The sequence below is a fragment of the Felis catus genome, chromosome D2 (assembly GCF_018350175.1).
Source record: "Felis catus isolate Fca126 chromosome D2, F.catus_Fca126_mat1.0, whole genome shotgun sequence".
Lineage (NCBI taxonomy): Eukaryota > Metazoa > Chordata > Mammalia > Carnivora > Felidae > Felis > Felis catus.
In genome coordinates this window covers 82,334,237-82,351,645 of record NC_058378.1, presented here as the reverse complement: position 1 = coordinate 82,351,645, position 17,409 = coordinate 82,334,237, and the positions used below count along the sequence as shown (strand labels likewise).

Genomic DNA, 17,409 nt, shown 5'->3' with positions numbered 1-17,409 from the left:
CACTTCAAAACAAAACGAGCTTTCTCAACAAAACAGAAAAAGCACAGATTCGCACAGTGAGGAAGGTAGCGGGATAATCTTCTGTATCTTCCTCTCCAAAGTTTCACCTCTTTGTTCTTTGGAAGAATAATGACGATCAATTAGCCGGGAATTTTACAAACGTAGGACAATACCCGAAAACACAGCCGACCGTTTTGAAAGAAGGAGAAAAATAAAGGACCCCTAACGTTTATTCCAACTGCAAAGAGAAAAACACTCTTGTCGCCTCCAGCTGTGAGCACAACTGTCTTTCTCCCAAGGTAACAAACGTGGTGCAGGTAAGAAAACGGGAGGGGCGCCTGGGTGGTGCAGTCGGTTGGGCGTCCGACTTCAGCCGGGTCACGATCTCGCGGTCCGGGAGTTCGAGCCCCACGTCAGGTTCTGGGCTGATGGCTCAGAGCCTGGAGCCTGTGTCCGATTCTGTGTCTCCCTCTCTCTCGGTCCCTCCCCCGTTCATGCTCGTCTCTCTCTGTCCCAAAAATAAATAAACGTTGAAAAAAAAAAATTTAAGAAAATGGGAACCCTGGTTTGCTTGCTCCCCCGGCTCTGAAAACACCCCACCACAGAGCAGCTCACATCTCGTCATGCAGCACATGCTCCCGATATCTGCGTAGGACACGGGCCTGCTTTCTCTTTAAGCGGCCTGTACAAAACAGGAATATGAAGACCTCCTGAAATGTACGGTGGGGTGATGGGGGTGGGGGTGGGGAGAGCGAGACCCTCCTCAAGTCCTTAGTCCCGCGGTCCACGGTTTGAAGGCCGTGACCTTGTTCCTTCCCACAGAATCTTGAGTTCTCAGCAGTTTCAGACTACAGGTTTGAGTCTCAGGAATCTGATCTTATCTACATAATGTGGCTACAACCGGGTTCTAAGTTTTGAAAGGAACGTATTGTTGCTCTCTGCCCTCAGGGGTACAGTCAGGGCTCCAAAGCCCATTACGTACTTACAGGAGGGAGGAGGAAAAGGCAGAGGAGGGAAGGCAGAGGAGGGAAGGCAGAGGAGGGAAGGCAGGAGGGAAGGACCTCGTCGTCAAAACCTTCGTGTCAGCTACAGTATTCAGATGAGGTCCGGGACGCCCAGACAAGGGCCTTGGGAGCCTTAGAAAGTCTCACGGCCTTTTGGCAACTGCCGCTGCTCGCCTTGCGACCTCTCTGCTCTTTTGTCCTGAACAGTCCCAGCTCTTCACAAACAAGTCATCCAAGCAAAGAAACTCCTTTGGGATCAGGCCTGGCCCCTGCTGGGGCCACTCCAGGACAAAGGCCGGCCGAGGGATCACGGTCAATGCCAATACCACGCTGCCAAGCGCCAAAACAAAGGCACTCCTAAGGATATCCAACCGAAAACCCTCCCCCGGGTCACAGGCAAGGACCTGCTGAGCATTTCGCTCCACTTCTGCAGAGACAGTAAGACTGAATCACATCTGTGCGTCACACAGGGCTCCGGTGATTTAAAGCCAAGGAGGTACTAGTGACAGGAGTCTCTGAGACTGACCCCCAAACTAAAAGGGAGAACAGCTCTCAGGGGCCTAATTAAGTAGAACTTAGTAACTCAGAGTAAGTTAGGGGCGTTCTTAGCTGTCAGGCAACAGAAATTCAGGTTAAAAGCAGGAGGAAGAGAATGTTAATCACCTATCCGATACACACTTCTCCCTTACTCCTGCACTAAAACAACCCTGATTTTGTGGAAAGCATCAATAACTCCATCTAAAAATCTATTCCAGGCACACCTGGGGGGCTCCGTTAGTTAAGTGCGTGACTCTTGGTTTCAGCTCAGGTCACGATCTCACGGCTCATGACTTGGAGCCCACATCGAGCTCTGTGCTGGAGGTGAGGAGCTTGCTTGGGATTCTCTCTCCCTCTCTCTCTGCCTCTTCTCCCACCTTCCAAATAAATAAATAAACTTAGAAAAAAAATAAAAAATCTTTTCCAACCACCCTTGCATCTAGGGTGGTCATGTGACATAGTTCTGGCCACTCGGATGAAAGCACGTGACACTTTGTAGGGGGTGGGAAAGTTCTTTAAAAAGGAGAGTAGGAGGCTGTTTATGCCACACCTTCCCCTCTCTGCTGTTTAGAATGCAGTTCTGATGCCAGGAGGGGCAGGAGCCACCTCAGGACCACAGGACAAAGAGACAGACTCTAAGGATAGTAGAGCAGAAAGGCAAATGGAGCCAAGGACATGGGGGAAACCAGGGAACAAGTGCATGAGTTCCGGAATCTTCCTTTGGGCTATATGTTGTGTATGGAGTTAGGGAGAAGTAAAGCTCATCTGGTGAAGCCACGTTAAGCTAGGCTTTCCTGTAACACAAAGCCAATCATAGTCCTAACCTCTAGGAAGACTGATCAAATTCAACACTGATGGGCCATGGTTCTAAGATATCATGCCATTTGTATTTGGAGATTGAAAGAGATTAAGAGAAAGAAATAACTTTGCCAAAGGTTCACTTGGGTGACCCCAATCTTTTCTAGCTGCATTATTTTGTACAAGATTATGGCACTTACTACAATAGCAGAAACACAATGATTATCAATGCACGTTCCTTTTGATTCCTAATCTCTGAATGAGAAGGAAAGTCAGCAGTGTGTTTGGGAAGGAAATGAGCATCACCAAACCCATGACTCGATGTCATGTTGATTACAAATTGTACAAGGTTAAATTTCTTTCAAATAAAACATGACAAAACCTATACAAATCACCTGACTATTCCATTCTCTCAAGTTCATGCTCTCACCTTAGTGCAGATTTTGGTTTAGGGTAATTAAGGATTTAAATTTAGTGGGGAAAAATACAAAAGCAAGAGAGAGGGTGACAAGAAGTTCATTTTCATAGAATTAATTTTATTATAAAATAAAATTAAATTAAACAAAATTAAAATAAAATAAAATAAAATAAAATAAAATAAAATAAAATAAAATAAAATAAAATGCAGGAAGACAAAGTCTACTTTACTTGGTCATCTTTCACAGCTGACGGCGGGAAAATCGTCAATGGCCTTGTCTCTTAAGAGAAAGCTCAGTCTACAGCAAGATTCATACCTACCTATAATTAGCACAAAGAACAGGCCTTTGATATCTTACTTGAGGATGACAGCATGATGGCCTCAAACTGTGTGTCTTCATACATTCAAATGGCAGTGTAGAGAATGTTGTCTGTATCACGTCAACTCCAGAGAGAACACAAGCACAATAATCCTTAACCAGTAACACAGGGGCGGTTAACCACTGATCACCACTCTAATCAATGGTGGGTCCCACCCTGTGTATCACTTTTCCAGGTCTATGCATAGTCAATAACTTGCTCCTCTGGCTTTATTTGCACCATGGTGTGCACAAGATTGGATCGGAATACCATCCGTTTCTCCTGGGCCCTTCTGAAGGAGCCTACCTCAGGCCAATGAAGATAAAATGAAGAGAAATAGAAAGGGACTAATTTGGGTCTACAATGGTCCAATTCCCAGTTTTCAATCGTACATTCACAAAGCACTGTGCTTTTAAAAGATGGGGCGCCTGGGTGGCTCAATTGGTTAAGCGACTGACTTTGCCTCAAGTCATGATCTCATGGCTTGTGAGTTCAAGCCCCACGTTGGGCTCTGTGCTGACAGCTCAGAGCCTAGAGCCTGCTTCAGATTCTGTCTCCGTCTCCCTCTGTCCCTCCCCCACTTGCACATTCTCTCTCTCTCTCTCTCGCTCTCTCTCTCCCAAACATAAATAAACCTTAAGAAAAATTTTTTCTTAAAGGTGATGTGTGTTCTCTAAATCAAAGGAACATCAGTTTGTGAAACTCCATGTCTGAGTGTAGAACTCACAACAAGAACGTCAACCTTGAATAATCAACAGGAACCATCGTCACTCACAGTAGGTCACCCAAAGCAGCCACCCTCCCAAAGAAACAAGCACAGAGAGCCCACTTCAACACTCAACGCTCAGTCTACCCCTTTCGCACATCTCTTCAGTCACACAGTTCCATATCGTGGGCTAACTGGGAAACTCTGGCTTGAGCACAGCTCTTAACCACAGACACTTGGAAAAAGATTCTCTCTCTCTATGAAAAAAGAAAGTCACCAACACCCCCAATCCACTCTAAGGTTCAAAAACAATGCACACATTCATCCACAAAGTATGAGAAACAGGTCACTGACCTCAATACCTGAAAGCCCATTCACCTGGAAGTTCCACACGTGAGAATCTCTCTCCAGAAGCAAAATATTATTGTGGTTGAAGGAAAGAAACAGCCGAAGCTCCAGTCTTCCCAAGGGAGGCAATTAACATGGTTTTAGCCTTCTGACGCTGTTGCTTATTTTAACTGTTTGCTCTCTTGAGGCGTTTTTTCTATCGAAGGATACACTGGCACGAACTTCAGAGCCCTTTGTGCACACCCTGCACTACCTCTGATAAACTCGGAATACATCAGCGGTCAGTATTTCACTCACACGCACACATTTCAGACTTGGGAACAGAGCTTGCTGTTCAAACCTGTGCTCGCATTTCACAGCGTGGGGAGCAGTTACCCTAAGAGGGGGCGACCCCAACCCGGCACGGCTATCTATTACTGCTCTGTCATGCTAGAAAGCAAAGAAAGGGAGGAAGAAGGAGCGAGAAGGGAAAGAAGAGGGAGAAGAGAGAGGGGAACAGAGAAGGAGAAGAAAGGAAGTAAAAGATCGCCTAAAATTCCCTAGGAGGGCCAGCACGGGTGACACTTACTGATTGAACAGGATCCTGGAGCGCACGATGAACTTGAAGATGTACTCCAAAGCCTTCATAGCTTTGTACAGCTGGTCATTTATTCCCGGCTTTTCCGCATTGTCCACATAGTTTCTTAAAACTTTTGTCAGCTTCCTATTCGTAATAGAATCACAAATCAATTAACGCGTTCAGAAAATTACAACACCTCAATTCCTAATTGGGACAGAAACACATAAGTGGGCCATTCTTCTTTTGGTTCACACTTATCCGTAGATGCCTATTTATAAAATGCATTCGAAACAGATTAAAAGTGAGCCATAAAATAACACTCAGAGGAGCGAGATCTGAACAAAAACCAGCCTTTTTTTTCTAAATTTTAGAGGTTTTTCTAAGCATCAAATGTATTATGTAACTTAATCTTCACAAAAGCCCAATAAGGCAAGTATTATTTTAGGGTATAATAATAATAACTGGGTATAATAGCAGATATATTACCCTTAACGCATAAGTGAAGAAGCCCAGGCTTAGATAGATACGCTAGCTTCCCCAATGCTAAATAAAATTGAAGAGGTTTTCTTCATAGCCAAATATGTTTTTGTAATGCTTTTTGTCATGTTTCTTTTTTTAACACGGAGCATGCATTTATTTTCAAATGATAGAGGCAGTTGTGGCAACGGTGAATTTTTAATTCTGCCCCCAACTTCTACATTTTCTACTACTACTGGCCCATAAACTAATAATCACTGCTCTCTGATCAGAAGGCTGACCCTGAAGCAATGCTTCTGAATCATAAAAGAACAGCTAGCTTAACTTCAACGTGGTTTCTGGTTTTGGTGTATTGGGCCGCACTATAATTCAAAAACTAGCCACAAATGTGCAGTCTGTCCAACAACCATCGGCCAAACTTCTATGAGCCCCAACTTCCCATGTCATCAACAAGAATTCACTGTGACTTTTTACATACTCATTATGCTCATAAAGATAACCTGGTAGGGCACGGCCAGCATTTCCAGCTAAGTTGTGAGCCCGTACGCACCCAGACTGTTAGTCGAGATTATTGTAAGATACCCGTAAGAGCAACTGTAACTTGCATTAAGGATGACCTCAGAATAGCCCTAAGAGTAACCACTGTCCTGATAAACCACAATAAAAAGCTTTCAAGGGGCACCCGGGTAGCTCCGTCGGTTAAGTGGCCGATTTCGGCTCAGATCGTGATCTCATGGTTCGTGGATTCGAGCCCTGCATCAGCCTCTGCTGTCAGCACAGAGCCTTATTCACTTCTTCTCTCTCCCTCTCTCTCTGTCCCTCCCCACTCTTGCTCACGCGCTCTCTGTCTCTCTCAAAAATAAACATTTAAGGAGCGGGGAGGGGGAAGCTTTCTGGGTGACCAAGCAGATGGGAGGTCATTTCTAAGTCTCATCAGGTTGCAGAACCCTAGTAAAGAAACTTGAGAGTTTCTTCACTCTCCAAGTAGGAGAGGGGCACCCGAGCAAGGTGTTAGGAAGAATCTGGGCCGGAGAGGTCCTCTCCCCAGTGGCTCCCTGGCTCCCACGGTGGGAGGCTGGCTCACCACACATGTCTTCCGGTGGCCCTCGAGGCACAGCAGAAGACATCTAGGGTCCTGCCAGAAAATCCGTTTCACCTGATTTAACTTACTTTTTCAAGCTTATTGGCCAGATTACCTTTTCTTATTAAACCCATTGATACCTCAAGAAATAGAAAGAGAAATTCCACAGAACACATTTTGGGAATGTTCCCAACAGATAATTAATTAAGTAATTAATTAATGGAATGATCTGCAAAAAGAAAGACCCAGAACCAGAAAGTAAATGAGGAAGGATGTCAAAAGAGCCACATCTGCATGAGCGAGGCCATCTGTAATGGCACAAAGACGGAGCGCCCTTGGTACTCGCTGAGAGGCGCAGACCAAATGCAGCATCCGCTGAGCAGAGGCAAGACCTGGACCAGCTCCGGGAAAAGTAGCTCTGCGGCCAGAAAGAAGCTCTGCTAGTTTCCTGGAGGACCAGTCCGCCCTCATCGCCTGCCCCATCAGCATCACCGGTGACTCTGCGGGGCTCCCGCACCCAGACCACGCCCGCGGTGGAGGTGGGGCACTGAGAGGTCCTCTGCTGCAGTCACCTTTCGTTTCTTGTTTTGGGGTTCTTTGCGGAGAGGGCTGAAGATCTCCACGCTACCAAAGGGAAGAGGTAAAGGAACTATCTGGGAGAAATTCTAAGCTCCATCTGTGCCTGCCCAGCCTTCTAGAGGGGCAGTGGCTGGGAGACCCTCCGTGAGGTACCCAGTGCCAGAATTTCCCCTGGCCCAGAGACCATTAACGCACGAGAGAACTTTCCATGATTCACACTAGAACTGCGTGAATCACAGTTACCTCCTTTGGTATTTCAAGGCTTAAATTCTCAAATTCGAACTAAGAAACCACTTGGGATTGCTTCTTTACCAAAATGGCAAGAGGGGTGCCTGGGTGGCTCAGTCGGTTAAGCGACTAACTTCGGCTCCCGGTCCGTGGGTTCGAGCCCCACATCGGACTCTGTGCTGACAGCTCAGAGCCTGGAGCCTGCATCGGAATCTGTGACTCCCTCTCTCTCTGCCCCTCCCCGGCTCACACTCTCTCTGTCTCTCAAAAAATAAATAAACGCTTAAAAATCAAAAAACAAAACATAAAAACACTTATTGTCCAAAATGAATCTGCTTTTCAGCATATTACAGGGGCTGGATGGGAGGATACCGATTCTCAACTCCGTCCCATCATCTCTTAAAGATAAAATGGTACTTGTGTTTCTCCAAGGACTCCCTGACTTTCACTTGGCCTCCTATGGCAAAGGCACAGAATGGGCGAAGCCAACACAAGGTCTGGAACACAGCGTGGCAAGCTCACTCACTGAGCTGATTTCCTGAAATTCCAATACAAAAGCTAATCCGAGAAGAGCCGTTTGGTCCTAATTCCACGAAGAAGCAGGAGTGTGAACGTGACGCGTAGGGAGATCCCGCCCCATGAGGAGCAGCTCATAGGCCACTTCCGCAAACCCTGCTTCGTCCGCCCTAGCAAGATGGCCCCGCTCGGTCAGCCCTCCTCACAGTCTGAAAGGGACTGCCCAAAGCACAAAACGGACATCTCCACTAAGAGAACAAACCGTGTGAAACATTTATCAGCGAGCACAAAGGACGTGTCACAGCTGGTTCTGTGTACGTGAGGATGTGGCAGCTCTCTGCCCACTTGGGGCTCTGCCCACCGCCTTGCAATAGACATGTACTCACGGCAGACATGAAAGGGCCAAGGGACAGAATGACTGACGTCATACAAAGAGCCAGCATCAGACCTCTGGCCTTGTGTTCATGGCTGCATGCAGGCAAGGAAACAGATACGCTCCAGACACACGAGAGCTTTGACTGAAGTTATTGGCACTAAAGACGATCATCTCTAGTGATTCTACGGTGGGGAATTTTCTTAAAGAAATTATTTAAATTTTTTTTAATTGCAACTCACACAATTAAAAGTTTAAATAAATGCCAACAAATCCCCTGGTAAGAGAGACGGAGCAACTCCTCAGAAGTATTATAATAATAATAAAACCTAAATATTGCTTAGTGCTTTCTAAGCACCAAGGATTACTCCAAACATTTAACATGTAATAACTCATTGAAATTCTCAAGAAACCCTAAGACGTGCCTGTTTTACTGATAAGAAAACTGAGGCCCAAAGAGGTTAAGAAATTTAAACTTTCAGCACGCCAGGGTGGCTCAGTAGGTTAAGCGTCTGACTCTTGATTTCGGCTCAGGTCATGATCTCACAGTTTGTGAGCTGGAGCCCGCGTCGGGCTCTGCACGGAGGGTGGAGCCTGCTTGGGATTCTCTCTCCCTCTCTCTCCACCCCTCTCTCCCACTGTCTCTCTCTGCCCCTCTCCCCTCCACCTTCTCAAAATAAATAAATAAGCAAGCAAGAAAAGAAAAGAAAAGAAAAGAGAGAGAAGAAAGAGAAGAAAGAAAGAAAGAAAGAAAGAAAGAAAGAAAGAAAGAAAGAAAGAAAGAAAGAAAGAAAGAAATGTAAACTTGGAAGTGACAGTGCTGTGGGTTAAGCAGGGTTCTTAGACTGTGCTGGTCAACACCCAGTGAGCCACCTCTCAGGCCGGGATCTCACACATTTGCTCTGCCTGCTTACTAGGCACCCAGAGGGGCAGGTATCGGGACATGGCGGGAGGGTTAAGAGCAGCTAGGCTGGCAGTCAGAACCCAAGCCCATTACAGCTGAAGCATCTGGAACAAAAAGGAAGACCCTCTTTAAAGAGCAAAAAGATCTACTGAGAACTGAGTTTTATCCACATTAGACAACCAATCATCTCAAACCAGGAACACATCCATTTATTCATTCGCCAAAAGCTGGTCAGGAAGCCACGGTGAGGCAGGCACTCCGCATCCATAGATCAGTTTCATCGAACATAAACTGAAAATTTCAAAGACAAATGGAAGGTATGGAGGAGAACCAGAATTTATTCCAGAACGTTATGGTAATTTATCACGTATCTTCTTTCAACAAGATGTTTAGGTCTGTTATAAGGGAAACGGTAATAAAAATTATCCCAGGAAATTCAGAGTTGGGGGGGGGGGGCAGGGGGAGGGGGATGTACAATCACAGACAAAAGCATATGAAAAAGACACTGAACAATAAACATACAAAAATGAACTCACGTGTAGGCTAATGTTGCACTAAAGTGTTTCTTAATGTAGGTTTCCAGAACAGGATTAAAATGTTGAAATTTTCTATCAGCAATTAGTCCAATGATAAATACCTGTTAAATTCATCAATATTTTCATTAGCAAGATAACGTGAGCCATTCTGGAATCCTCATCTGAATTACCTGCGCTGTGGTGGGAATCAATGAACAAGAACATCTTCGGAAGTTACCTCTTCTTATTCCAGAAATCATATTGGCCTAACTATAACGTTCTGCTGAAAGCTACTCCCCGCCTCTCAAACCCAATGCCTTGATGGGATTTACAACCGAAAACACTTCTCAGATTGCTGCCCTCCCCCAGCTTCAAAGGCTGCAGCATGAAAGCCTCCCTAACATCGGAAAAGATGGAAAATAGAGGCTCCTTACCAGAGCGTCAAACACTAACGTATCGAAGGTCTCGCTCTCGGAGTTCTCCATCATGATGTTGAAGAGGGCATCCAAGGTGTCCTGGAGGAACTGGAGATACACCAAATCTCAGCAGACCAAGTAAACTCACGCAGCTTTCCCCCAACCTAGAATAGCTACCATCTATACGCAAACACCCATCTCCCGCAGAAGTCACCAAAGAAGCTGTGCGCTCCGGGGACTTTTCCGAGCCACTCAAGGCACAAGACAAAAATCTGAGATGAGTGAATGCACAGCAAAGACAGGGCAGCCTGAGCCAAGCAGAGGAGGCCTGGCAACAGGGACATGCCTGACAGTCCCCACCCCTTCGGTCTTCTCCACCCCTTTTCCTGGTCTTCACCAGGCTGGCGACAAAGAACTCAACACCAGCTCTGCGAAGACTGGGTTGGCCTCGTCCCGGACTCCGAGTGTAGGACCGGGGCAGGGAGGGGGCAGAAGTCACCGAGAGACACGTTTCCAGCTGAGAGTAATAAAGGACCTTCCAGAGGCCCAGATGCCCAAGGACAGAAGAGGTGTGAGACTCTAAAACTGGGGCGCCAAGAAGCGCGTCTTATTCAAAAGCAACTTGGAAATTCCTTTTATAGCCTACTATAATTCACCAGGTAAATATCAGAGCATAGAATGACAAACCATCATCAATTAATTAAGGGAAGAAAAAAAAATCGCACGATTCCAAAGTTATGTCACACTGGACATTGTCTTCCAAGCCCATCACCATCCTCCCCCGAGAGAAGCGTCAAACGGACCAGGAAAAGCCATCTTGGAGGTAATGAGTTCCCTGTTTGTGGACGAGTTCAAGAACAGGCAGTGTGTCACGTGACAGAATATTGGCGTAAAAGAGAATAAAATATAGATACATCATCATTAGTCACTAGGGGCATGCAAATCGCACTTGATCTTAGCCAAAAGGCCGAGAAGCGACAGGGACATGCAAATCGAAACCACAGGCAGCTAGCACTGCACACCCACCGAGAATGCTACCATCGAGACATGAGCAATCCTGGAAGTATGGGGCGGGCAACGAAGCGGAGGAAACGGACACCTCGCACATCACTGGTGGCAACGTACAACAGCACGATGGTTTTGGAAAACGCTTAGACAGCGCCTCCAAGGGTTAAACGTATATTCGCCACGGGAACCTCTTCATTCGTAGGCTTGTATCCAAGTGAATGGAACACACCCGTCCACACAAAAACCTGTACACAAATATTCTCAGCAGCTTTCCTCCTAGACATCAAAATGGTGAAACCACCCGAATGTCCACCAGCTGATAACTGAGGGAACAACTGGGGCATAGCCGTACTTTGGGATGGTTCTGATTCAGCCATAAAAAGGAATGAAGGGCTCAGTCGGTTAAGCATCCGACTTCGGCTCAGGTCATGAGCTCGCAGCGTGTGGGTTCGAGCCCTACGTCGGGCTCTGTGCTGACAGCTCGGAGACTGGAGAATGCTTCAGATGCTCTCTCTCCCCCTCTCTCTGCCCCTCCCCAACCTGCTCTCTCTGTCTCTCTCAAAATAAGTAAACTTAAAAGAGTGCATCGTATGGTATGTGAATTATATCTCAATGAAGCTGTTATTAAAAACCAAAGAACAGGTGAGATAGCCCCATAACAAGGGTGTCAGAAGGATGGCTGAATGGGATGTCTGGGCCACATTCTTCCCGGATGGCTCGGCCCATGCATAGAACACACAAAACCACAGGGCCTTCAGGTCCTCACGGAGGGTCTCAAATGGGTTGAGCACTCAGGCTGAGGAACCCAACCACTCGGACCTGCTCCCCAAACCAGTGCCTGCCCCACTGCTCCCCCTTACGCTGTGAAACGTTGCAACAGCCCCAAACCCAACACTACGTATCTCCCTCAGGAAAGGGGACATCCTCCCAAACCTAGTAAGAGATCTGAGACCCACCAGTGCATAAACCCTCATTACATTCTGCTGTGCTGCCCCCCCCAACCCCCACACACACCGATTTCATCGCAGGAAGTGGGATGAAACGGCAGGGGAAGCAAACCACCTTGCTGCCCAAGAGGTGCTCTGGTCCAGCCATCAAAGGCTTTACCAACCCTGCAATTATGGAGGAGCCCACATCACCTCATTACTTTAGTATTATTTCCCATCATTTTCAGTTCATAAAATCTTTGCAAAGGTCAAAACTTCACGCCATCTGGTAACAGCCCAATGTTGCTGCCAATGGACTCACCAGCTCGTGAGTTCACTGTGGCTCGTCTCGGTTCGCATAGCGTCCCTGCAACAGCTCTACCCATCCTACCCAGACAAATGACAGGCTCAGTGGCACGGAAACATGGCAGCAGAGAGCCGGAGTCTTGTTTTTCTGGCCGTCGAGCCGCAGAGGTACAGGGATTCCAGCATCCGGAAGGAAGTCCCTCACATGGAGCCATGAACACGCTTCTTCTGACACCTACCTTCTCTCTGAGACTATCCACTGGAGGCCCCAAGTCACCATTTTCATCTGCCACCAAAATGAGCAACTGCATCTTTTAGCAAAGAAGCAAACACTGTTCTTAACCCGCCGTTCAATGTCATGTCCCTACGAGCAGTTATGAATGTACACAAGGTAGGGGGCGGCGGGGGGGGGGGGGGCTGGAATGAATGGGACGAACTCGGTCTACGACGTCTTCAAACAGAGTAAAAGGAGCCCCATGCAGGCTGGGAATCCGTCCAGCCCTGGCTCTCATTGACAGCCGTGTGGCTTAGACACGTCCGTTCACCCCTCCAGGCCTACAGGGTACTCAGGATGTACCGGCGATGGACGGACAGGTCACACGCACAGTACCACGGTGCCAGCACACACAGGAAGGACAGGGGCTGGTGAAAACCACTTCCAGGGCTGAACACCAGGATTTGGTACTAGATTAGGTGAGGGGAGTGAAGGACAACAACACAAGATGGTTCTAGATCATCTCCTTATGTGTAACAACAGGCCAACAGAAACACGGCTAATTCCTGATGTGATACAGGGATTTCAAAAGGAAAAAGCACAAAATTTCATTAACTGTGTATCTCCTCGAGTTACATTCACTTATTCACCCAGCTTCCATCTGCATCGGGGAAGTTACAAGACCCAGAGAAGTTTCAAATGCAATTAGCATTGTCCAAGCCAGAGGTAGCAGACAAAAACCTAAAAAGATGATTAAAATTGGAAGAGTGGCGAGGATATGTTTCAACGGTTATACAATGAGTTTCAGAAAGTGGTGCAACCGAATTAATTTATAGTGAAGTTAACCACATTGCTGCTTAATTAAGGCCATTTTAAGTAATTAATTTTTACAGAGATAAGGCGGTCTCCTTCTGCAAGCACTTCTCACAGAGGGTGAAGGACTGAGCCAGGGACAGACAGACCCGGCGGCAGAGAGCTCGCTCACAGAACACCACCAGTGGGGACCAGCTGATCGTGTGCAGGCCAAATGGGGCAAACTGAACACGGAAACAGGTTTCCTTACATAAAAGGAAAAGTCACCGGGGCCAAAAAAAGGATAGAACGCTCTAATATCAGAAGTAATAACAATTCTCTGATAAAAAAATTATTTAAAAAAAAAAAAAGAATTATAGATTTGGATGATGAGCCTGGGTGGCTGAGTCTGTTAAGCGTCCGACTTCAGCTCAGGTCATGATCTCATGGTTCAAGGGTTCAAGCCCCACATCAGACTCTGTGCTGACAGCTCAGAGCCTGGATCCTACTTCGGATTCTGTGTCTCCCTCTCTCTCTGCCCCTCCCTGCTCACGCTCTCTCTCTCTCAAAAATAAATAAACATTAAAAAAAAGAAAAGAATTCTAGAATTGGAGCACTCCAAGGATCTCGGATCACCCTAGTCTGACTGTCCTATCTTGCAGATGAAGATTCAAGAGGGCACCTAACATTTCTCCAGAGTTCTGTGGGAGGTTAAGAAATGAGTCCAAGATCACACGGGAAGCAAACAGCCAAGACAAGGCTCTCAGTGCTCTGACCTCCTGAGCCAGAACACAAGACTGGGTTGAATCCAAAGCCCGTTTCCTTTCCCGTGAAGCCAGACCACCCTACCAACCAGAATCCAAGGTGGAGTCTGTCCACGTGGAGGTGCATGTCAACATCCACCAGAAGCCACCTGATGGAGGGATTCTGATGGAATCGCACGCTACCGAGCAGGCAGTGCCTGGATCCACCCACACATGGAAGAACACCACACCGTGCCACCCCCGGGGTCTGTGTTACCTTCACCACTTCGCCACCATCGACCTTCATCAGCTGCCTCAAGTTCTGCTGCAGCAAGCTGGTGTTGGAGCGCCACTTGAGCAGCCCCAGCAGGTCCACTGGAAACAGAGAACGAACGAACATCAGATCTTCGCGGCAAGAACCTGGTCTCCCTCCGTCAGGCGTCCGGTGAGGTTCTCGATAGAACTTTGAAACAGAGCGATCAACCCTGCTTGGAAACCTCCTCCCGCTAAAAACTTCATTACTTTCTAGAACATACTTGACACCTTGTATGGCTGAATACATGACTTCCGACTACATTTACCATGAAATGATTCCAGGGCGAAGCTTAAAATTGCATTCGGTGTAGCACCTGGGTGGCTCGGTCGGTTAAGAGTCCGACTCTTGATTTCGGCTCAGGTCATGATCTCCTGGTTCATGAGTTTGAGCTCCGTGTCAGGCTCTGTGCTGACAGTGCAGAGCCTGCTTTGGATTCTCCCTCTCCCTCTCTCTCTGCCCCTCCCCGGCTCGTGCGCTCTCTCTTTCTCTCTATCTCAAAATAAATAAACTTAAAAAAAAAAATGCATTCGGGAGCTTAAGAAAAAAGGGCTGAACTTTTCAACCTGCAAGAAGGTAGATTCAGACCAGCAGAGGGTCTGGAAGAAGGCTGCTGGCCCAACAAGTGTGGTCCTGAAATACCAAGTGGGTTTTTTCCTATCTGAGAACATGGCTTTTATTTATTTATTTTTTAATTAAATAACATAAAATAAGAAATGCACATTCAGGTACAGAAACTACAAGGTGACAGGAAGCCTGGACCATGGGGCAACCACTGCCCTCATCCTGGCCTGACCTCCCATGGCTGTTTGTCTCCTATGGTTGAATTTTATCTGGTTTGTTTTCTCATAGAAAAACCACAGACTGAATGGATGCATTTTTACAGACTAAATGCGGAAGACAATGTCCGGAGATGATTTTGTTTAAGACAGCAAGATGTTCTTTAAGGCACGAAGACAGAATCCAAAGCATCTCTAGGAAAGAACATGTGCCCACACATTCTCCACTTGAAAGTATATTAATATCCCATTACGTGAAAAAAAACACAATTAGCAAAGTGCCTCCAAGTGACTGTTTATGCTCGTTGGGAAGAAACGTCAGCTACGCAAAGTATCTCCATTAAAAAAAAAAAAAAAAAAAAAAACCTAGTTCATAATGAAAAGAAAAATACAATTTTGGCAATATAATTTTAGCATTTCAGGGGACATAAGACACTTGCTAAGGACTAAACTACACAAAAGGCATTCGTGTGATGATCACCAAAACATACATTCTCCTTTATTTGCCCTCCCCCCAAGGACAGCTGATGGAGGGGGGGGGAATAGTGACAATGAAGAGGGACGGTACCCAGTAGCACTGGGCAATGAGTAAGCTGTAGGCTCGAATGTCCGCTGGACCACATCACCACCATATGACCTTGGGCAACTAACCTCACTCAATTTACCTATCTGAAGGATGGGTACGACGTTGCGCAACTGGAAGGCTGGTGCCAGGATTAAATGGTGTGATGTGGAGAAAGTGCTCAGCAAGCTACCCAGCATGAAGACAGACAGCAGTGGCTGTCCATCCACAAGATGATGAGGCAGTGAAAAATTTTAGCCATTCATCGTGAAAACTAACATGTTTTCATTTGTAAATGAAGGTGGAGTATGAGAAAGGCCACATCCTGCCCAGACATGCCCTAGGTGCCAGGGTTAAGGGAGATTTCCACCTCATGAGAGTTACCAGTGTTTTTTCAATGGAAACTAGTTACTTATCTGGATTCCATTCCCGCAAAGTTAGCGGCACTTCCGGTGTGAGGGAGGCTTAGCCTGATGTCGGTATATTAAATCTGAGAAAAGGTACAACCGGCCAGCGTAAGAACACCTCCAAGGAGGGAGAGCGTCTTTTAAGAAAACAGCTTGACCAGCCCCCGCTAGCAGGGTCAGAGCAGCGCTCCCTGTCCGAGCCCTCGTCCCCGGGAGCCACCACGGCTTGGCCGTGATCAATTCTGTGTCTCCTAATTACATAGGAAGCTAATTGAGGAGAGGAATCACATTCTCAACTTCCCTTTTTATCCCCCACAGCATCCAGTAATGCTGAGAACAGAGATGTTTAATACAAAGCTCGATGAATAATTCAGCCACTGCTTTCTCCTAAGTAACGGAACTTCGCAGGAACAAATCACGGCTGCAGAAAAATGACTCCCCGAATGAGACTCTGGGACTCGGTGCTCAGACGCCAAGTGGGGCAGCTCCATCTTGCACACCACCTGCCACACCACCATCCCGAAAAGAGGAATCATCGGCTGGTGTGCAGTGAAAGACAAAAGATGCCCCCTTTACTCTCAGTGAGCATCATGTCGGAATCTCCTCGTTGCCCGGCAACCGCTGCTGCCAATAGCGGGGTGCTGGCTCCCTCAGTTCCAGGGAAGGAATTACCCTGTGACTGATGACGGCCGAGGAGTCAGGAGGTGCGAGGAGAGGTCAACATCACCCCCCGGGGAGATGGCTGCCACTTAACCAACACCTTGGAGAGTTCTCGTTCACAGTCCCCTTCTCCAGCCACACGTGGGTTATGAAGGATTCTGTGGGGGAGCCTCCCAACCTAACTGCCCTTCGGGACGTTGTTTGGATGGGGAAAACATGTTCAAGTTCCAAATAACAACTTCCAAACGTGCTTCTGGAACGTGACCCAAGCATAAGGCGGTGGCGTCCTGTGTAGTGAAAATGACAATACACAGCAGCTCTCATTTTGTCCAGCACGTAATGGAAAGCTGAAGCGTCACATGCATGGGACAGTGACTCCCCGGAGAGGCTGCCACTGCCCTGAGTTCAAGGAGGCCCTGGGCGGTGTAGCCATCAGACTAGTGAACTACCAGGGTGGTATCCAGAAAGTAAAGTCTGACCTGTGGGGGCATCCTTTCCATAACGCGGTCCCAAACCAGCACCTGCCTTGCTGACCATGTGCTCCCTGGGCACTAAACGCACAAGCCCCCCGTGTTTTCTGCAGCCCTCCCCATGCTTACACAGAACCCCGATGCCCAGTTAAGGCTTTACAATTGCTCACGGAGATTACTGACTACCACCAGCTTAGGGCAATGCTTAGGGCAAACCGTGATGATGAAGACATTAGAGAGACGTATCCCAATGGCCTTCATGCATCCCCCACGTTCCCCCGCACAGCTGACTCACGAGCCAAGCAGTGAGGAAGCACCTTCTAAACAGCGCAATACAACGGAGTGGAGAAGGTGGGCCCGGAAAGTTGGAACGGGGCCTGTACACCCGACTGCCCTCTTTCCACTCCAATG

At 47.3% G+C, this 17,409-nt stretch overlaps 1 protein-coding gene across 4 annotated transcripts in view; it reads right to left on the bottom strand.

Moving 5' to 3' along the window:
- Positions 1 to 17,409, bottom strand: part of DOCK1 (dedicator of cytokinesis 1) — a 529,364-nt gene that overhangs the window by 397,588 nt on the left and 114,367 nt on the right. For all 4 annotated transcript variants that reach the window (XM_045040829.1, XM_011287620.4, XM_019813984.3 and 1 more), the window contains exons 19-22: positions 14,085 to 14,182; positions 9,837 to 9,926; positions 9,424 to 9,524; positions 4,739 to 4,873 (exon numbers count right to left, since the gene is read on the bottom strand). In XM_045040829.1, the coding sequence (XP_044896764.1) occupies positions 4,739 to 4,873; positions 9,424 to 9,524; positions 9,837 to 9,926; positions 14,085 to 14,182 (424 nt within the window). The remainder of the gene's footprint in view (positions 1 to 4,738; positions 4,874 to 9,423; positions 9,525 to 9,836; positions 9,927 to 14,084; positions 14,183 to 17,409) is intronic.